The sequence below is a fragment of the Symsagittifera roscoffensis genome, chromosome 7 (assembly GCF_963678635.1).
Source record: "Symsagittifera roscoffensis chromosome 7, txSymRosc1.1, whole genome shotgun sequence".
Classification (NCBI taxonomy): domain Eukaryota; kingdom Metazoa; phylum Xenacoelomorpha; order Acoela; family Convolutidae; genus Symsagittifera; species Symsagittifera roscoffensis.
Window position 1 is genome coordinate 47,683,868 of NC_087068.1, and position 22,599 is coordinate 47,706,466.

Here is a 22,599-nt window from a genome sequence, read left to right on the forward strand (position 1 = left end):
ATCGCCGCCAAAGGCCGACTACAGGTTCTTACAAAAAAAATGTTTTCTGACCGCTCTCGATATATGCCGCCTTCGCTCCGTATAAAATTCGTTTAGCGTATGGGGACTGATTTTGTCGCTCCGTCAGAACAGCGTGGCTCACAGATGAGACAATAGTAAAAATTTCCCAAAACGGCCTCTTTTTTGAGATCTAAGACAATCTATGAGCATTCATGAAGTCATTTCACTTGATTATAAGCCTCTACTTTTCTATTGTTTGTGTTTGTATATGTAACACATCTACCTAACCATCCAATTATCTAGTAATAAGAACTTCATGTGAAACCGACTTTGTTTTTCAAAGCAACCTTAAGTTAAGTGGATCAACTATCCATCATTCAGTTCAAAACTGTTCTCATTTTGAAAATCATCTGTGATTGTTGATTTATTGTTGATTTCATTGTTATGTTTTTTTTTCAGATCAATGGCTCTTATCCCGCTTTCACCCCAAATTTTTGTCCGAATGTGGTCACCAAATGCTGTTGATAGCATGATCTATGGAAACTGCTGCCCATCTCTGGAATTTTTTGCTGTCTGCAGCGATTAGACGATAGCAGCGAGTACATGTTAAATTTTGACGGTACATGGATAAATTGTAAATGGTTTTTGAGATTTGATGCTTCCGAACTGGGCCAAATTTTGGGAGTCAAACCAAAATTCGAAACCTTGTTATTCTATTACAATTTTTCTTATCAATGGAATGCATCAACAACAGCAGCAGCAGCAATTGGTAGACAATATGTCCTAACTAGGAAGTATTTATATACAACAACATCATCAACAACAATTAGAAAACCCAACAAAAGTCAATGTGTTGTTAGAGGACCCATGAGTTAGATCTTTTGCTTGTGTTACTGATGTTGTTTCTACAAACGACCTCAACAAAAATGTTTGCTTTCCGCTTACGTGCACTTTCGGTGTCGGCGGTAATTGTAGTGGCGAACACGACGACTAACCAGCAAATTCATCAGTATCAAATGGGTATGCGAGTCTCGTTTGATGATGACTGTGTAGTTTTTTTCTAATGCCATTTCTGACCCAAATTTTTTTATTACTCCGGTGTCGTTGTTGTTTTTGTTTCTTTTTGATCAATCGTTTTTTTTTCTAACAAGATATGTGTGGCCTGGTAGAATTATTCGACTTTTTTCTCACCTTTTATTTTCACCTCAAGTCAGGCGGCCAGTCTGTGTGCGTGTGCTTGTGATCCACGATCAACCACCAAAACCACGAAATTTAAAGCAAGACAAGTATATTTTCTTTTATTAAACTGTGATTGTTGATGTTTACCCTCTTTTGATGCTTTTCAGGTCCTGATTGACTAACTGACTGATTCATTGCCCGATTATGGAGAACATGTCGACGATCGCACCACCCGAGAGCCCGATCGCACCGCCCCGACCACCCCGCCCCCCAGCCTGACCGCCGTGCCGCCCGCCGAGGAGCCTATTTGCCAGATTACGGGTGATATATATGGGTGCTTGGATTGTGGATATGCTTGGGTTATTAATAGCAGTATCAGTGGAAGCGAAAGAAGAAAAAAATATGTGAAGAAGAAGAAGAAACAATTACTCGTCCTATTTTTTTGAGCGACAAATGTCTATAATAGTGACGATGGCGGCGAACGAAAATAATAATGTAGATGACGGCGACGACATTATCCAGCTGCTGCAACAAGAGGGCCAAGTGAGAGAACGAGAACAAAAAGCAGAAGGAGAACAAGACGAAGAGAAAAAAGACAAAGGGAAGCCTGTTGTCGTCGAGGAAGAAAAGAAGGAGTGAGTGAGTGAATAGGGAGAGGAAAAAAAAAGATTTCTAACTATTACAACTAATCATACAAGGGACTGTCTGTTTTTTTTTGCATGATAAAATTTTTAATCATTTACTTAATTTAAACAAAAATAATCATTTGGTTTTTTCTAAAATGAGATCAGCAGCTTCCTCATCTCAAATTGCAGCAGCAGCAGCAAGTTTAAATACTTTTAGTTCCATAAACAAAAACCAACAACAGCAAGGTGTTGATCACAACAATCTAACTCATAGTAAAATCAATTTTTTCTCAAATATTTGTTATTTTATCTCTCAACTTTTGTTGTTTTTTCCACGTTGGCTCAAAGAGCCCCAGTTTCTTGCTTTTTTGCACTTTTATCTCTCCGAGAAATGGTCGTCGCCGTCAACAGGAGAAATTAAATCCATCTCCTTTTATCCCCAGAGCTGCAGAAACAATCGGTCACAGGAAACTTGACGAGTTTTTTAACAGCCCCAACTCGTCAAACTCAATTGGCAATCCGGATCACACAATTCATTCCACTAGACCCCTGTCCAAACAAATTGCTCGCTGCGCTGAATTTAGAATTGCAGAGAATATTATCATCGCCTCTTCCCCTTCCTCCTCCTCCTCCTCATCCTCTTGTTAATGATAATTGACTACCCAACAGCTCGCGAAGTTTGTCCTCATCCCTGCAAATTATCTCCTACAACAACAACAGCAAGAAACTAGCCTTCAGGACTCAAAGGAAGGAAATTGCCTTCCAACTCAACAACAACCACCACAAATTGTCAAAGAGGCAAAGAAAGAGGAGCAGCAGGGTGCAGATAAAGAGAAACTTGCGCTGCTTGAACAACATATTTTCCTACTGCAACAACAGCCAGTAGCGCCTACAACAACAAACGTATTCGCATACGGAATCTTTTAAAATTAATAGACAAACATCCCGACGTCTTTCTTAATACTTCTGATAAAAACAATGAGAGTTGCTTTGGGTGCATCCGCAGTTTTTTTGAAACTTTTGTTACCGCATAAAAACTCACCCGATAAACTGATACGAAACAGTTACGCACTAAACATTAAAAATGACAGGAGCCAAAGTCAAGAAGACCAAAAAACAACAGCAACAACAACAACAACAACAACAACAACAACAGCAACAACAACAACAACAACAACAACAACAACCACAACAACAACAACAACAACAGTTTTGAAGGGGCGAGTAGTCGAGAGGAAGACGAAACACACATCAACAACCCCTGTTTTCGGATCCAGAAGTTCGGCTCTTACGGGGGATTTTACTACTCTCTGACACATATGAAAATGTTTAAAATCTAATTTCTGCAAGTGGGTTTTCGCGCAAAAAACTGAGTAATTTTTGTTGAAATCTTCATCCACGTGTACCAAACTCAAGCAAAAAAAATGCAAATACAATTTTCTGGGTGTTGTCAGTTTGAGCATTAACCACATTTGGTCAATGAACGTTGCCTATATGGATAAAATTGCAAACGAGAACAGTGGTACAGATTATCTTTTAGTTGCAGTCGACGTCTTGAGTCGAGGGTTCAACCACTTCAGAACAGAATTGCAACAACTGTGAAAGATGCTTTTCTGAAAAATATCGATGACCCACTTTCTATTCCAATTAAAATATGGGTAGATCAAGGAAAAGAGTTCAAGGGTGTATTTGCTAAAACTTGTGCCGATGAAAAAATTTGAAGTTTATCATTCATACAGCGAATTCAGAATCTGTATCGCGGAACGTTTCAATAGAACGCTGAAAACTATAATTTACAAATATTTTGAGCATTCAGGGATTTTCGTTGTTGTAATAATTTGCAACAGTTTGCAAAAACTATCAATACCCGCAAAAATGCCTCATTTAAAATGTTGCCGATTGATGTTGATCAAAACACGTTAAGAATTTGGTTCAGTTAACTTTACCCAGAGCGTTCAACTTTCATGAAACGAAATGAAGAAACAATGGTTTGAGTAGCAGCAGCCCAAAAAAATTAAATTGGGCGGCTCAGTGCGCAAATCTACATGAACGGATATCTCATTCCGAAAAAGATGTCAGCAGCGTTTTAACGACGAGCTGTTTTGAATCAAGTTTATATCAAAATTTTTCAATAGAATCGACCAGTCACTTATGTTCTAAAAACCAAAAATGGGGAGGAATTTTTCTCTAGGTTGTTTGAATCAGAGATAGTTAGCTAAAAGTTTCCGGATGACCATTCGCGACCTCGCCACCAGGTGGCAGTCAACTAAAATCGTATCTTCATTCTTTCATCCATTCTTTTTTGTTGTAAAATTTAGTCGTGGACAATCGAGCATCCATCTTTCCGTCTGTCCTTCCCTAATATTTGATGGATGTATAAAAATTATCATTTCAATCGCATAGTTGCCAATCGTCGAGCATGAAACTACTCGTCTCATTGGCCAAATGTTTTTTATCAGCCGCTGCTCCCAAAAGAAATTTTTCAAAAACACTATTCGGAAACAAGTAGGAGAAGGAGCACGCCGACGTCGTAGCGTTCCAAAGACAAGGAAAAAGAAGGCAATCAAGCAACTCAGCAAGCCCACTACTTCAAATAAACGAAAAAGGCATCTCAAAAGAACTGGAAAAAGGCAATCAAGAAACGAAGCAGACCAGGTTTTTATAACCAAACCAGTAGTTAAAGCATCGTGATGAGACGGAAAGGAGTAGGACAATCGTCGTCAAATTCTTTTGGCACATCTGAGCCCCCAAGATCGGTAACTCATTCAGCTCTTGATCTCTTTTCAAGTGGCCACGTACTCGTAGACTTTCAGCGAGGATATGACGAGCACTTCTTTCCTCCTACTAATGCGGATGCGCAAGTCTTAGAATTCGAACTTACGGGGTCAAAGACCGATGTTGGCGGGACTGTTATCGACACGAGAAACATTTGGACATGGAGCTCCAGATGGTTGGGGGCAGGGACAAAATTGTCGAAATCAGAGAAAGAAGAAGGCGCGGAAGCGGTTCTCGACAGCAGTACTCCTATTAAAACGGAAAAGCTTTTTTTGTCAATAATCTAGCAGAGAGCATTTGGCAAAATGTAGAGGTAAGTTTGAATGGAACTGTAGTATTGTCATCTAACAATCTACATCCTTACAAGGCACTTTTAGAAGTCGATTTGTCTAGCGATGCACATTACAAACAGGATTTTTTGGCATGCCAAGGCTACGATTTTGAAGACGATCCCACCAAATTTCAAGGCAGTACAAAACCTTATTTTAGAAATCGACCTGAATTTGTAAAATCAGGATGAAATTGGAAATAACATTTCCGACTCAACGATGCATTCTTGACCGGTATTCACAAATATCTACTACCTGGGGTTGAAGTACGCCTTCGGTTAACTCGAGCCATGAATCAATTCGTTTTGCTGAAAAATTCAACAAATTGTAAGCCCCAAAATTTTGGAATAAAATTTGTTATTGCTACTCGCCCAGACTTCACATGCTGGAACTTAGACACAAAACTCACTTATCCATTGAACGCGCTCTTACTAGAAAAATGAACGAATACGAGTTCAAAGAAGTTGTCGCAGCGTCTTTTCTCATTTCAAGCGGAATTAGTGTTTTTTCAGAGACGACTTTTTCAACCGGGCCCCGATAAGTCGTCTACAATTGTCTATGGTGCCCGAAGAGAATTTTACAGGAGGCTATGCAACAAATCCCTTAGATTTTAGAGATTTTGACTTGTCGTCAATTCGAGTAAATCGCGAGGAAATTTCTGTAGTTGGAATACCTATTGACATAGGAAAATGTCATGTACAAATTTATTCGACAACAATTAGATCACTGTGATCCAATCACGACGGTAACATGATGAGTCTGTCTACTTTCCGTAACCACTTTTACCCGGTATTCACTCTTTTGAGCGATTTGCACTTGAATGATAGCTGTGTTCGTTCAGAACTTACTGGTTCCAGGTTGGGTGTTGAATTGAAATTTGAAAAAATTACTGATGAACTTAATCACCTGATTCTACTCGGCGAACGTCGATTAGTCATATTAATTGATCGCAACAGCGAGATGATCAAAGACTCTATAGTGTACAATGGTTGACAATTTTGAAATAAGCAAAGTCTGTTCTGTACGTCTTCAACTATCATGTCTCTATGGATATATTTCCAAAAATCGCCAAAAATAATTCGCTATTATCAACTCGCAATCTATAGGAATGTTAGGCGAACATTGTCTTTTGTTAGCTTCAACTAGTGACTCTCATAGGCAACCAATTCTATATTTTAATGACCGTTTCAACAGACCGATTCACGTGTGGTTTCCCTCAATCTACAAGAGAGCTGTACAAACTCAATGCCAAAAAAAATTGCTCCCTTCACTCAAAAACAGACTTGTTTATTTTGTGGATTTTATTGGTAGTTTGTGGCTCATTGTAATTATTCAGAAACGAATGGAAAAACTCTTTTAATTAACTTTGTTTCACAAGACGAGTTAATACAGTTTGTCACTATTAAATCTGTATCAAATTTGAAGAAAACAAGTAAGTTGCGATAAAAAAAATTGAGTAAAAATAGCTGTTGTTCTATAAATGTTTTCATTGCTCGTCGTCTTCACTACTGCTGCTTTCCTCGTCACTGCTGCCATCGACTACAGTGGCACCGTTGGCCCACAACTCTTGGTTGGTTTCGCAAATTGCTTTGATGACAGACAGCTTGTTGGTTATTTCTGAGGGCTTGAAGCCACTATCTATTTTTTTAAGCAGAGGAAACTTCTCAACCAATTAATAAAGGCGAATCAGTTGACTCCTTTGTGTTCGGGCATACGTAGTTTTGTTTTTCCTCAAAATTTTTTGAAGCCGCTTGTCTGGTTTGACCAAATCGCATATTGATGACATATGCATTCCTTCAAGAATGCATTGCTGAATCCCGTTACTCGCTTCTTTATTCTTTGTTGAATAAAGATGGCCGAGTAATTGGTTTACGTTGAGGTCTTTCAAATCTTCCGCAGTTGACAGAACAAGCTCAACCTCCTTCTCGTTTTCCTCCTCCTCCTCCTCCTCCTCCTCCTCCTCCGGACCCATTTGAACAGAGCTGTCCAGTTTTTTTGCATCTTTGTAAACTAAAACCAAACAAAAACCAAACAAAAACTCATAGCCCGGCCAGGAGCAAGCTGACAGCCGTATGCATTTGAGTTCAGCTTGACTGCTAAGCTGCTGTGTTGATTGGTTTAGAGTGTTGAATAACTCAAAATTTTGTTGCATGAAACTCTTCAGGTTGAATTGGGCTATTTTAAGTGTAATTTAAATTTTCTTTTAAGTTTTGCTTTAATCGACAGTAACTGGAATTTTTCAAGAGCGTAAAAAACAGATTTAAATGAAACTTTGGTGAAAAGTAGTGATGAGAAAAGTGCTGTGATAAAAAAAAATGACTAAAATTTTTAAATGAGAGGGAGAAAATAAAGCTGCTGAAGTTGTAGAGCTTAAGAGAATCGTACTTTTAAGCAGAACTAGATAAAATTTAGCTCGAAAGTAGGGCTGAGAAAAAATCTGAGACAAAGACTGAAAGTTTTATGCGAGAAACAGAAAGTAAAGCTGTTGAATTTATAGACTGACTGAAAATGTAGAGCTGAAGAGAATGAATGCCAATATTAAAAACTGAACAGGGAAAAAATGTTTTTTTTTTTGTCCAATTGAAGGGATAAATTCACGATAGAACTAAATTTTGTTTATTATTTTTTAAAAATACCGCATTTACAACCTATAGCCAATCTTAATACATAGAGAACCTATAGCTTGTCTTGATACTTAGAAAATTATAGACAATCTTAATACAAAGGACCCTGTATTCTTCTACGATTATTTTTGTCTCGGAAATCCATTATAATCGATTGAAATCCGTGAGGGTTTGATGCAGATGTACATTTTGTCACTATGATACGTCACTTGATACAAAGGAAAAAACATTACGTCAATTAGGCAAATACCTTACGGGGGTGGGGTGAGTAATGATTTAGAATGAAGGGGGGTTAATTGATAATTACAATGGTTGAACTCCCAGTTTATCCCCCTCAATCCTCTCGCTCTTCACGTGTAAATGGTAAATTGGTAAACTGGGTGGCGAGGAGTGGGTTGGAAAAATGGTAGGCTCAGAGATAGATGTGGTTTGGATTTGTGTTTTGCTAATAACTGTATAAAACATGAAATTGTATATCTTGCAAAATTTGCAAAATTTCTGCAAAATAATTCATTTTAATTCAAACAAGAAAATGTGTCATTTCTGATTGAATGGTTTAGATTAGCTTTTTAAAAAAAAATACGATGAACTACCGTGACAAAATTTAAACGATTTCAGTGCCAAAAATAATGGATTGTAATTGATTATAACGGATTACAAGGGAAAATATATTTTTCTCGAAAATAATCATATAAACTGACGTAATAATAAATTTTGTGGTCTAATTTTTGCATCTGTAATGGATTATTTTTGTATCAAAAATCCATTATAATCGAATAAAATCCACAAGGGCTCGGTGCAGATTTACATTTTGTCAATTTCTAGGTCACTTGTTACAAAAGAGGACACAATACGTCAATTAGTTATGCTACTTCTCTTTGACCTTCCTTATTGTTTTGGATTCCACGGAAAAAATAGCTAAAACACTGTATTGCTCAAAACCCTTCCAAAAACAGGCACCTTTGCGGAATCCGCAACAAAAATTTGTTGAATCCGCAACAAATTTTGCGGAAGCTGGAACAGGTGGTGGAATTCATGAACAAATAAAAAACATGTGTTTAGTAATTTTAGGCTGTCGCTAAATCCGCAACTGTAAGTGGAATCCGCAAAATTTAAGCAGAATCCGCAAGTTGTAACCGGATTCAGCTAATTGTGAGCAGAATCCGCAAATATTGTAAGCGGAGTCCGCCTAAATTTGCGGAATCCAATTATGATTACAGAATCCGCTTGAACTTGCGGAATCCGGAACAACTAACTAAATTTGCTCGTTGCGGAATCCGCAACAAAAATAATATGCCGACAAACTATACATTACAGGTATTTGAACTCGGTATCCACAGAAGTTTTGTAGGTGGAATCCACTTACATTTTAGAACATGTTTAACGACTCGTTTCTGGAATCCAGCAACATAAAAACACGAAATTGTGCGCCTATCCAGTGCACAGTTTGGCCTCGTAGTGATATAATTACGGAGGTTATACGTTACAAGTGGGGGTGCCAATAGGGAACGAGATCTTTTCTAGACGTAAAATCTAAGTTCGGTATCAACATGTACAATAGTTCAAGTCGATGTTCATATCCTAGCTCAGTAACAGAAACCTGCCTAGGTTTTTCACAATTTTTTTCCTGTTGGGTTAAATTTTACCAAAAAAAAATTTTTTTTTCGTATTATTTTTCATATATTGTCTATAGTGTACAAAATACTGAAGTGAATAAATAATATGATATGTTGACAAAAACAGGTCAGACAGTTGTTAGGTTTTTAAATCGTAATTTCTTTGTCGCAATCAAAATGTCGTAATGGACCAAGATTTTGAGCTCCGAGGGTTAAACTGCCCAAACCACTGTAGAAAAAAACTTATTTGCATGGAATCGTAATTTGTGAAGATCATTTATCCACTAAGAGAAAGACTTACATGCAAGCTGTTCAACCAAGGGCAGATATAGGAGTTTCTCAAAGGGGTGAGAAATGCTAAGCTATCTGCTAATAACTAATGGATAAAACTATCTCAAAAGGTTGAATTAGAATTGGTTACGAATAATTAGTTGCATTGAATGAAAGTTGAGAAATGTAATCTTTCAACAGTATCAAAAGAGTGGTCTTTTTAGTTAGTTCATGAATGGTAGTTGGCGGGAGACCTGTCCCGACCTTGACCTTTAGTGATATCAAACATACATATAATGGACGGCTCAATATGACGTTACTGTCGTACCACGTTTCTCCCCTTCTAAAATTTGTAATACTCCGACATGACAAACTAGATAATAGCACTAGTGGTATGTTTACCAGAAAAGTTTCAGAATTTCAGTTTTCATTTTTCTCAATTGTTTCTCGACTACTCCTTTTTTAACATGTCTTTTAAAAACTCTCATGATCTTTTTCGGTGTTGGTGGAGAAGATGAAAGTTTACCAACAGATATGTTTTCTACGTTAGGTGCAGTTTTGGGCGATGGGTCGATTGCTTGGTCCTGAGAGATTTCTTTCACCGCTTGTCTGACCGGGCTTCCATAAAACCGTGTTTGTTTCTTCGGTCCTGCTGACAATCTCGAGGAATTTGAATTTGAATCGTCATCTAGATCGTCTGTATCTGGGGAAGGTGCCTTTTTCTACTTTTTCTGATTGGAAAAACTCATTTTACTGTGTTGAGGCTGAGGATGTTGGTTAATTTGAGGGCTCTAGTCGTCTCCCTCCGACAAAATCGGGATCCATCCTTGAGCATTTGGAAAAACCTGTTTCGGTTTTGAACTCGAAGGTGATTTTGCGGGTGATTTTGGTGTGAGATTTTGCTTGTGCGGGACGATTGTCCCTCCCGATTTTTTTGGGCTGTGTTGAACTGGATCGGTTACCTCTTCTATAAAAGGTCAATTTCCGGTCGTAGCATTAATTTTGATTCGTAGGTTGATGAATTTTGGTCCCAAAGCGGGCTGGTGGTCCCCTCAGTAATGTGGCGGGGGATGACATGGCGATGGGGGTATAATTACCCCTCCCGAACTTGATGACGACAAATTTAGGTCCAAGATTGGATTAACTGGCTTCGCCTCTGCTCCTGAAAAGGTGGGTTGCTCTGATGTGAATCTCCCCTCGGTCAACTTTGGGGCAATTTTTCCTAATCTGGCTGTCAGTTTTGGGGGCGGCGGTATTACAGAGGTCTTTGCGGACAACCTTTTCACTTTAGGTGACAGTGGAGCTAGATCGTCCTCTAAGGTCGTTGTTGTGCTGTCCTGTTATCTGGGTCTCTTGGTCCTATTCTGTCCGGCTTGTTTTGTTGAACTTTGTTTGCCTGAAAGATAATCATCTTTCAACCTAAGAGCTATACGGTTTTTCCGGATAGCTTTGCTCGATGTGGTCGTAAAAGTGTTTTCCAAAATTTGTGTAATGTGGTCATTGAAAGGTCTAAATAACTCCTTGCCGGATCTCCTGTCCAGATTTTTACGAAATACCTCTACTTTAGACGGATCCAAAAGTAATAAATTATGTAGATTACTCTGCGATTTCGAACTGTCCATTTCGGAATGTCGGCTCTGAATCTCAACGTTCCCGATGTAAGATTGCTCCTGAATGATGCGGCCAATATCTGATTCCTGTCCGTCAACGTCGTCAAGGCTTCTGCTCCCTTTTTTTGCGTCAATGCTCTTCAGCGTCATCCGTTCATTAGCTGACTTAGCTAACTTTTCCAGTGCTTGATAGAAAGGTGTCTCTGAGATTGACGTGGTGGGGCCTCCAAAGCTAGGTGTGACATCTGGGCTACTAGACCCTTTCTTCACGATCTTCACTTTAGTTCTGCTGTCACAGTTCTCCCTTTTTTTTCTGCGGCTAGCACGTCCCTTTCTAAGTTCCTGAAGTCTAATTTTAATTTGGATTTTAATTTTTTGGACCTTGATGACCATTCGAATTAGGTTTTCTTCCGAACTGTAGCTCGAAAGACGAAGAATTGGTAACACTGTTTCTATTAATTTTTATGTCCTCTATAATTGTTTTTAAAGCAAATTCAATACTTTCGGACTTTTTCTCCAGTTGCATCACTCCTAATTTCCTTTTGATGGTCTGAATTATTCTTTCAACTAGTGTCGCCTACTTGGCAGAAAATATGTTTGATCCCCTTAGAAACGCAAAAAAAATGACTGCATTGTTTTTTGAAACCTGAATACTGGTCTGTCCTAATCGATTTTGGGATAGAATGAATAGTGACATAGTCCTTTAGGAATTTCAAGATCTTTTTGGCACCTGTTGTTCTGGTTAACATAACTGAAGGATATTTAGAGTAGCGGTCGATAGCAACCAGAATGTAAATTTGGACCCCTGCTCCATCCAAAAGAAGTCCTGCATAGTCTAAACGATTTTCTCGGTTAGATCTGTTCAATAATGGAGGAGGCTTCAACGAGTTCAACTTGTTAATAGGTTTCAAGTTCTTAGCAAATAAAGTACATTCCTTGCATTCCTTGCATATTCTGACTATATCTCGGATGATTCTTGGCCATCATATGTACTGCGCTGCGTCTATCATGGCTTTCTGGCCCGGATGAGATCTGTGTAGTCTCGATAAGACTGCCATTTGCAAGCAGGGGGGATGGCGATGCGGTCGTCAATGATGATGCAGCCGTCGACGATTGCAGCTGCATTCCGAACGACTTGATATATGGGTCGATTTTCGAAAATCCCTCATAGTCTCTGCTGAGTATCGCTCGTTTCATAAGGCGATAAGTTGGGTCCTCATCGACCAGCTCTGACAGAATGTCCGCGTCGAGAAGGCCCGATAAACTTGGGAGTGAGTTCCTGTCGTCTGCCAAAACTTTCTTTGGTTGAGCGGCGTTTATCTTGATGACTTGGGTCTTCTTCTTCCTCTGGATGGATGCAACTTTTCCCCTTTTTGCTCAGATTTATCTCAGATTTGCTAGAATTTGGGCTTTTTTGAATTTCAATTGAGTTCTCCTTTCCTTTTTCTGTGTTGGTTTTCTCTGGGTGGGTTTCTTTCTCCTTATTGCCCCTGCCCTTCTCATTGATCTTTTTCTGGCGAAGAGCTCATCTGGTATGGGCGCTACTTCGTTTTGTAGGCGTCCGAAGCTGTCGGTCGTTTGGACTTCTTCTGGTACATTAGACCACAAATCTGAAGAAGTGATGAATTGTTTAGAAATCGGTCGGGTTGATTTGATTGGCTGGTATTCATTTGTTGTTGACGATGGCAGAGAATTTGCAGAAATGTCATGAGATTTAGACAAGAATTTTGCTGAGTTAACACTAGCTTCTGATTGGTTGAGAAAATTGGCGGGAAAAACGCATGTAAGGTCGCCCTCTAGCGGTTGTGCATAAATTACATTGGAGTGATTTGATTTGTTGATAGAGTGAGTATCCTCAAAATTTGCAAATTTGCGTCTATTTTGGCGGGAAAGTACGTACATGATCGGTCGCCTTCTACTCTTTGTGCATAAATTAATTTAGTGCAATCTGAATGGTTGATCGGGTCTAGCGAAATTGTGTCGCCCGCTTCTGTTGTATTGGCAGTATTTTCAAAGAATTTGATATCCCGATCCTTCTTGCTTTCTAAATCTATGGTTTTGTGGTTGAATATGTCCTTATCTGCCTGGTTTATGTTGACAACTGATGTGTATGGGTGGAATATTTCCATATCGTAATTTTCTTTCAACCAAAATTTTTCTATAATGTCGGAAGCTGAGAAGAATTTATTAATCGGTTTGATCACAAACTGCTCGTCAAAGTTAGAAGGGTGCGGTGCTTCAAAATTTGGATAACGGGATAGACAATCGACGATTCCTAGTTTTGATCCGGAGATATGAGATATGTAAAAGTTAAAAGGTAGGAGTCTATCTGCCCACCTAGTTAATTTTGATTGATATGATTTGTTTCCGCGATTAGTTTTCAGAGCCGATTTTTTGCTTTGTGATCAGTAAGTATTTCAAAGTTGTTGCCCAGAAGATAATTCCTAAAGTGTTCACAGGACCAATTTATTGCTAATAATTCGAATTCGTAGTTGCTGTATTTCTTTTCTTGAACGTTGAGGAATCTAGAGGCAAATGATATCGGTACCCAAGCGACCTCCGTGATTTGTTGTTCTAAGGCCAATCTTAACCCACTGTAGCTGGCGTCACATTTGATTATTGATTTTCTTTTGGGATCGTAGTGGTACATCATGATGATATCCGGTATTAGTTTCAATGTAGCTTCGAATTATTCTTGTTGGCTCTTATCCCAAATGAATTTCTCTTTGTCGGATGATGTCAAGGATGGGCAGAACTTTTCCGTAAATAATTGTAGGTTAGGTAGGAAATGTTGGAGTTGGTTAAGTACGCCCATATAGGATCTTAGTTGCTTAAGAGTTCTTGGAGGTTTCAGATCTAGAATGGTTTGAACCTTAGAGTGTTTAGGTGATACCAATCTATAGCCTAGGTGATCGATGTCGAAACCCAGCCAAGAGATCTTTTTTACTGAAAACTCGCATTTCGATAGCTTCATTGCCTTTTGAATCTCTCTAGGCATGTCTGAAAGCCCATAAAAACCGGTTTTGAAGTGGTAAGTACCTGTAGCGTCTCCACATACAGTGTTAAATTACAGTGGTTACTGACCAAATCACTTAGTTGGAGCTGACTAAAAGCATATTTAAGATCTAAAGAAGTGAAAAGTACTCCACCCGGTAAGTTAGAATTGATTGTTTGGGCTGCTACGTCCAGTTGTTTTAGGAGATTTGGCATATGATATTTTTTAAAAATCTGAGCCTTTATGGGTTTTGCGTCCATTGCTATTTTCACTGAACCATCTTTCTTTGCCGTAATAATCACAGGTGCTACAAAAATTCGCTGGTACAGTTGCTCAATTTGATTATATGGCCTTCTCTGATCAGACGTTTGATTTCCTCTCTAACTTTCTCTTGAATGTGAATAGGGATACTTTGTATTTGTTTGAGTAAAAATTCTTCCAATGTGTGGATGTTTCCGCCATGTCAATTTCTTCGACCTCTAAAAAATCCTGAAGGCGTGATTTGGTTGTTTTGACCCCTATTACACCTTGTTAATCTAGCCCTAGTAGACATCCTTCCTGTTTTCAGATATTAGGAGTTTGGATAGTTTGACTTTCCAGCCTAATGATGATATGTCTGTTACTAGTGTTCAAAATATTTAGATCGGCTTGTGGTTTTAATCAACATAAGATATGTCAATAGGCAATGATAGTTTAGGGTACATTTTTAGATTTTTAATTGTCGTTAAAAGGAGGTCCGCTGTATTCTTATTTACAAACGAGGCTGGACTGGTTGTATCTACAGTGGCTTTGAAAAATGAGTTAATTATCTTTTAAGGTAACTTGGAGAATTTTGATTTTTCCCGAAGGCGAGTTTATTACATCCAGTTTTTTGATTGAGACTAATTTTGGAACTGATAAAATGTGTTTTGCGGGGAATAGGTGTTCCCTCGGTGAGACTTTTGAGATAGTGAGTTGGTGACTAGTTCCTGAAATTTTCAGAACGCCAAACTCTGATTCGCTGTCGGACGCAATGAAGTTTATATCTTTTTCTACAGTAGAATCTGATCATTATCTACATTATTTACATTTTGGGGGAATCACAACATCTGGCGAAGTGTCCCTTCTTGTTACATGATTTGCAGATTACGCCCCTAGCTGCGCATGATGATTTATGATTGGGAGAATAATCCTTGCCGCAGAAATAACACGCTTTCTGATTTGCTTTTTGTTTGGTTGGTTTGTTTGCTTTACCGAATGTACAGTTCTGATTTTTGGCACGGTTCATTCTGTTTTGTAGGTTCTTTTTCTGAACTGATAGTGTAGGTTCTTGTTTGGCCATGAATTGGTTAATTGAGTTCTGAATTGTGTAATTTAAGTTGAAGTTGTTTCCCATTTGTTTTTGTAGAGTAAAAGCTGTTGTGTAGCCTGTTTCTTGTTTCTTGTAGCCTGGATCTAAGCGTTTCCTCTGGGCAATTTCCCGGGTGGATACAAAGTTCTCTCTGGATATCTTTGAACTTCATATTTGCAATAAATATATCTCGAATTACCTCTTTCTCGATTGCGACTGACCATCCGCATAAAGCCGCTCGACCTGAGAGTCTTAGGAAGAATGATTCAAGACCTTCCCTGTCAGCTTGGTTGGTGTTGTAGAGGTGCATGCGTTCTACAATGAAATTTTTCTCCTTTTTAAATAAACCTTCACATTGGGCGAAAAATTCCTTGAAGTTTATATCGAATAGGAAAGTGTGAGGGAAGCCCTGGAGAAATCGTGTCTTTCCTTCTGTTCCTTGTGCAAAAAAAGGCGTGATTTGATTCGCTTGTCAGCTTCGCGATAAAATATGTTTTGTCCTAACTTGGGACCTTTCTTCCTCCTTTCAATATTAATTTCGATCCTTTTTCTGATTTCTGCTTGGTGTATTGCGACCCTGTTGTTTCTTTCTGTTTCGCTTTCTGACTCTGGAATCCTTTCCGGTGAAGGAGGGGTCAAATACCTCGGCGGGATCGGCTAAAAGGTCTTTATGGTCAAATTGTTCTCGAAGGTTAATTGCTAAAAAGAATTGACCAATCCAGATTTCCCATGAAAACGGTGGGTCTGGGGATGGCATGGGCCAAAATACAGGTACCCCCAAAAAATCAGTCCGTTCCTCGTGGGTCAAAACTGCTGGCTGCGCCATGAGAAGAACTAAACTATCTGCTAAAAATTAATGGATAAAACTATCTTAAAAGGTTGAATTAGAATTAGTTACGAATGATTAGTTGCATTGAATGAAAGTTGAGAACTGTAATCTTTCAACAGTATCAAAGGAGTGGTCTTTTTAGTTAGTCCATGAATAATAGTTGGCGGCAGACCTGTCCCGATCTTGACCTTTAGTGATATCAAACATACATATAATGGACTGCTCAATATGACCTTGACTGCCGTACCACAAGGGAAGCACATTTTTCAAAAATTGGTCAACAATTTTGCTGACTTTTTTTAGGTCGAACAAATTGATTTTCCATGCTCACCCGGAGCACTAAAGAGACCTTGTTTTAGCCAAATTTCCTGCTCCGCAAGCAAGATTTTGAAAAAAAAACAGGCCAAAAGGCGTTTTTAAGCATTTTGAAAGTTTCAAACACTTTGAAAAAATATTAGGGTCCGTCAGCCGAAAATGGATATCTCAAAATCAAAAAAGTTTAAAGGGGGCCCTTTGGGTCGGCAATGGTTCGATTTACCCCTAAATCCGCTACTACATTCAACTCTTTATGGGGAACTGCTGCTGTGCACCTGGTCAAATAATACACTTTTTTGCTTACATGAAATTTCTACCCATCGCTAAATTGTTCGGAAAAAAGGCTCTTTAAAACTGTTGCTTATGCGAGGTATGTGTACGTGTCGGGGGGAGGGGGTGGTAGGGGGATTGAGGTAGATCTGACTAGAATTTCTATAATATTCAAACTCTTGATGTTTCTGTTGTCCAGGAGGCATTGGAACAACGACTGGCGGAGACTGGATTCATCGTTCTGCAGGTGGTCTGCCCCGGGGCTGTCCCGATGGCGCAGTTGTGTTGAGGAACTGCACGAGTGCGTGGGTGGATTCGGCAACCACCTCTCAGATTGTGGTGCACTGGAAATATCCTTCGGATGCGGACGAACAGAGTGGATACTTAGTGGTAGGGACAAATTATAATCATCATAATGACAAACAGAGTATCATCATCATAATCATAATAATCATAATAAATAAGTGGTAAAAATCATCATAAAAATCATCAAATCGGAACAAAGACTTTTTCGGGTTAAAAACTAGTTTAGCAAAATCACTTGAATCACTTGGCAAGTCTGTTTTGATGAAATGTCTAGCAAACAGATATTTTTGAGCGTGGCTGCATTTTAAATAGCTGTTCTGTTTTCCATTTTTTGCTGATTTTTTTCGTTTTTCGGTTTACAGTTTTTTTGGCTGTAGTGTATCTGACTGATTTTATATCTGCTTAGTTGCCTTCCTAATTCGTCGTTTGAAGGACCAAAATATTTTTCCAATTTTTTGTGCTTCATAAGGAGAGTAAAATTTGGAAGACAAATTTTAGTTATGCATCACTGGCTATTGGGTTTCTCTGCACCTTTCCTCAAACTGAACTGCCTTCGATACGAAAACTGAACATAGAAAAGGTGTAATCGCTTCTGTGTAATCATGATAATCACAATAATTACAAAAATAACCAAACAATGTTTCTTGATAATCATAAGAATCATCATAATGAACGTCCAAATAATAATCGTAATATTCTTAAAATCGGAATTGTTTAGAAAAATCATAATACACAGTTTTGAGAGGATATACTAATCAAAGTATTCCAATTGCGCCGACATGAGATTCTTTTTGACAAATCGATATATAGAGTTCGATTTTGGGTTTTTTTTCAGCTTCCTAATAATCTAGTTATCTTTACAGAAAAAAAGCACTTTAAAACTGTTCAAACGGCAATTTGCACATCTGAAAATTTTCCTAAGAACAGTTCAAATATATATGCTTCAGATGATTTTCAAAAATATTTAGACTGATTTTACAAACAATGGTTGGGGAACGTGTGGATCGATCAGTGTGCTTCCCACAAGCTCAAAGTTGGTTGTAATTGCTTCATTGATAGTTGTTAGTTAAATTGCGCGCATCAATTACGCATGATAATATACCCCGCATTCATAATCGCTCCAAATTGTACTTAGGTCATAGTAAATGATCATATTAATTCCACTCAAACCTTAGCACTTTACTTTTGATATTAGCAACCAAAAATTGTATATTTTCAAAACCTAAATTAACAAAAGCTATTCGAGATCAATTAGGGGTCAGTCGGAACATACAGAGCTTTATCCTGAGATACGAGCAGTCTTGTTTACATATATTGGTACAAGTGTGATAGAGTGGTCAACAGAAATTAACGAGTCCCAATTGTAAATACTGTGCGTCAAAATTGTTCAATTTATTGCCTCGGTGATGTCAACTAACTAAATTAGCACACAAGAAGCAGGTGAATTACGTTTTAGAAAAAGTCTTTTAAACGACTGAGTGGCGTCTTTTGATTTACCTGATTGCTATATTTGTTGACATACGGCATAATTCAGGTGAAAATCGTCAAAATGCTCTCAGTTCTTAGCATGTTTCAGCTAGGGATATTCAGTTTTGGACTTTCAATTGGTTTTTTAATTGCAGTTTCAAGGTACGAGATCATTAATAGCACCTGATGAATCTTGTTAAATAACTCACCTCCACCAGTTTTTGAGCTCAATTTTTACATAAAGTCAGTCAAACAAGTTTTAAAAAGTTTGAATCGCCATTTTTTTCTTCAAAAAACTGTTTTCTAAAAATTGTTTAGTTCACGATGAGGAGCCCCAATTTTCCAAATTTTCATTTTTAGGGGGATTTTAGGGGACCTCTCAACAAATTGCTTGCAATTTTTTTTCTATTACACCTTGCGAGAGCTGTACATGGAAACATTTAAAAGATGGTTTTCACGGTTTTCATGGTTAACAGGAAACACTGGGGGACATAAACCAGAAAACATGTGTATCTGTCTGTGTAAAAATCTATCATGACATAAGGACTTAATTTCACAAATTAATCGTTCTGACTTGAATGCTTTTGATTAGTTACCACCCGCATCCAGTTTCAAGCGTTATTAATCGATTATATAACGATTTTAGTACCAGTCTCACTAAAATTGAGAAACAATCGATTTTAATCAATTATTAATCGATTATAATCTCTTTTTTTTTCAAATCAAATTATAATTAATTATAATCCATTATAATCGATTATTTATTCGTCTATTTTTCGATACAATTATAATCGATTATAATTGATTATAATCCATTATTTTTATTCAAAATTCTATTTCGTTAGTTTTGCACAAAAATCCATTATAATCGATTATAATTGATTACAATCCCTTTTGTTTGTCCATTTTTGTCTTCGAAGTTGCATCTAAATTGCTTATATTTTATGCTTTTTGTGGACGTTGGTTCCTATGAAGAATGAGAGAAAATTTTTCAAAGTTTTCCAATTAATTCATATTTATAAGTTTTTTTTCCATTTCTTCCCCATTAGAGTTGTTTTGTGATGCATATTTTGAGCTTTTATTAACACCAAAACATCAGCAAATTGATTTAGTTTCATGATTGATTCGGAAAAATTATCTTTCATCTACCGCGAGAACCTTTCCAGTCATATGAAAGGATCTCTGTGAAACTTTTGTTTCGTGGTAAAACTTTGTGTTCAGATGAACCAAAGTGTTCAAGAGATCTCTCTTTTAGAGATTTTCTTATTGACACAAAAGTAATAACCCATAAGATACAATTCGAAAATAGGAAAATTCCGGCAAAATAAGAGATTATAATCGATTATAATCAATTATAATTGATTTTAGGGGTTTTTAGTAAGAACTATAATCAATTATAATCGATTATAAAAGATTATAATCTCTTGGAAAATATCACGATTATAATCAATTATAAATCCCTTAAGGACCTAATTTTGGTAATTATAATTGATTATAATTGTCAAAAAATCATCATAATAATCCGTTATAATCGATTATTTACGCCTAAACTTGAATGCGGGCACTCACATAAAAATTACTGCCTTTTAAAATCAATGTTGTAGTGTTTGCTTAAAAAAGTATTGGATTGCTTTCTTCGAATTTTTGAAAACCAATGCCCACATGCTACGTAAAGATCAAAACGATTTAATTAGCAATTAGCAAAGGATTGAAAACAATAAATAGCTTGCCTCAATTGAATTTGGAATCATTTCTGAGACGGCATAAACCACCGCTTACGCGTTAAAAGCAAAAAATAAATCGCGCGTTAATAACACCAAATTGGCATTCTTAAAACCGCCATAATTTTACAAAAAATTTTATCAGATGAAATGTCGTGTTGAGTTTGAAATCAAGTCAACAACACCTTTCAGCTGACACAAAACTTGTCAGTTTCATCAAAAATTGCTAGCTAAAATATGAAATTTTGTCTGGTGAAAACAAAACTACCGATCATAAATATTCCGTCATTTAAAAAAAAAATTGAAACAATATCTTGTTTTGAACCAATTATATAAGCAAAAATCACTTGTTTTTATTCCTTCTTCCGAAGAAATATGCGGAATATTTGAGCTCGGTTGTTTTTTCTCTCCTAACAAATTTTGACTTTTTAACTATCAATTTGTGACGTAATTTTTGTTCCAACCAAAAGTTATTGTTGTCTTGAGCTCAAACTGAAAAAATTATATTTCATCTGTGATATTTTTGTGAAATTAAAAAATTAAAGGGGCTTAAAGGCTACCAATTTGGCCAATTTTGGGACAATTTACATGCAATAAAAATCGCGCTATTAACGAGTAAGAAGAGATTTAATCCCTTTTAGAGAAATTTCCAAATTGAATTGAGGCATGCTATTGTGACTAATTTAGAAAATTCTATAAGCAAAATAATTTACACTGTACTTAAAATGGCGTATGGGGGAAAATATTTCCAAAAAAATACGAATTTTTCAAAACTTTTTTTAAAAAACTTCATCGGTTTGGTAATTTAACACTTCTCTTCAGATCCTTAAATGCAGTAAAAACATTCAGGGCTTTGCCCTGATACGATCAGTTTTGTTTATGATTAATATAGATCTGAGAGGACACCCGAAAATTTTCTGTTGAAATCTGAAGAGGGATGCCTCAGAAAGCAGAAAAGTAGTGAAATATCTCCATTTCACTACAAAAATATCATTTTTGTTACAAAAAGTTATATTTTGAAGTTTTATATCATAAGAAGAAAGTGCCCAATCAGCCCATGTCTCGGGAGATCAACAGCACAATTAGCCTAATAATTCAAGTTGATTTCCAAAAATTTCATCAGAAAAGATCCGAACAAGCCAAACAATGACCCAAGAAGCCAGTCTCGCTGACAATTTAGTCTTTTGCTTACAAAACTTGAAAGTTGATTGGCCCGAAATATGAGCCAAATGAAGTACCAAATGGTGGCTAATTAGACGGAATTCATGAGGTTTGCTTTTTAAATCATTCAAACGATAATCAGTTTTTTGTGTTTCAATTGACTAATAAATAAATAACGCTGAAACGTCTTTTTATAATTGCGGTATGTTCACATATGCAATACTAAGAGCGATTAAATTTCGGAGCGATGAAAAAGTTTGACAATTAGTCGTTTCAAAATGCCACATGAATCTTCATTTAAACATTTTTTTCAGGGATCGCAGGATTTGGTTATTGAGAACGAGGCCGACGTCGGTCAGTCTGAAGTGATGAATTCGGACGTGGTTGTTTTCAGTGGCGTTTCAGCCATCGAGCGCAGATATGTGTTCGATTCTCTCATACCCGGGATGCGCTACAACATCATAATACAGTTAGAAATTTTACATATGTGTGAATCACATTGTCTAAGGTGGCCTTTCTAGTTACCACTTCAGCTTAGCTGTAAGTTAGAAATCTCATAATTAATATTCAACTGCTTTTGAAACCATTTTGAACGGTGTTTCTCATAAATCAACGAACATGTACTCTGTACCATCAAGAATGTGAAACGGTTAAAAATAGTTCAAACGAAAACTTCATTCTAGTTTTCTCTGAAATGCAGAATTCTTTTTTGGTATGTGAATTAAGCCGGGGAGTTAGGCCAGGAAGTTACACTTTTCAAAAAAGCATTATATCGAAACATTTTCTGTGGCAAAAAATTGCATTTAAACTGATTTGGAATTTTCTAGAGCTTTCTTCAAGAACAGCTTCAAGATCCAAGTTCCTCTGCAAACCGAAGAAACCGTTGAACCTGCAAGACCCGCTCTAAAGTCTGCCGAATCGTTCGAAAAGAGTATGATAGTCAACTGGACGCTAGAAGGAGTCGCAGATAACTACCATATATGGAATACTCCTGGCGATGGTATCTGTGCTGGATCTCTTGAGGGGTACTGTGAAGTTGATGTGCAGCAACATAGCCTGCAAATATCTGAATTGGTTGCTGGAGAAGGTACTGATACAGCTTTGTATATATTTTAGGGGGACCCCCTCCCCCCTCCCCCCTTTGAACTATTTTCAGATATCCATTTTTTGGCTGAC

General features: G+C 37.4%; 1 protein-coding gene across 1 annotated transcript in view; it reads left to right on the forward strand.

Moving 5' to 3' along the window:
- The window catches only part of LOC134852057 (uncharacterized), a 41,632-nt gene that overhangs the window by 11,831 nt on the left and 7,202 nt on the right, over nucleotides 1-22,599 (forward strand). Inside the window, exons 3-5 of the mRNA XM_063868336.1 lie at nucleotides 16,968-17,158; nucleotides 21,738-21,892; nucleotides 22,251-22,510. Coding sequence (XP_063724406.1) covers nucleotides 16,968-17,158; nucleotides 21,738-21,892; nucleotides 22,251-22,510 — 606 coding nt within the window. The remainder of the gene's footprint in view (nucleotides 1-16,967; nucleotides 17,159-21,737; nucleotides 21,893-22,250; nucleotides 22,511-22,599) is intronic.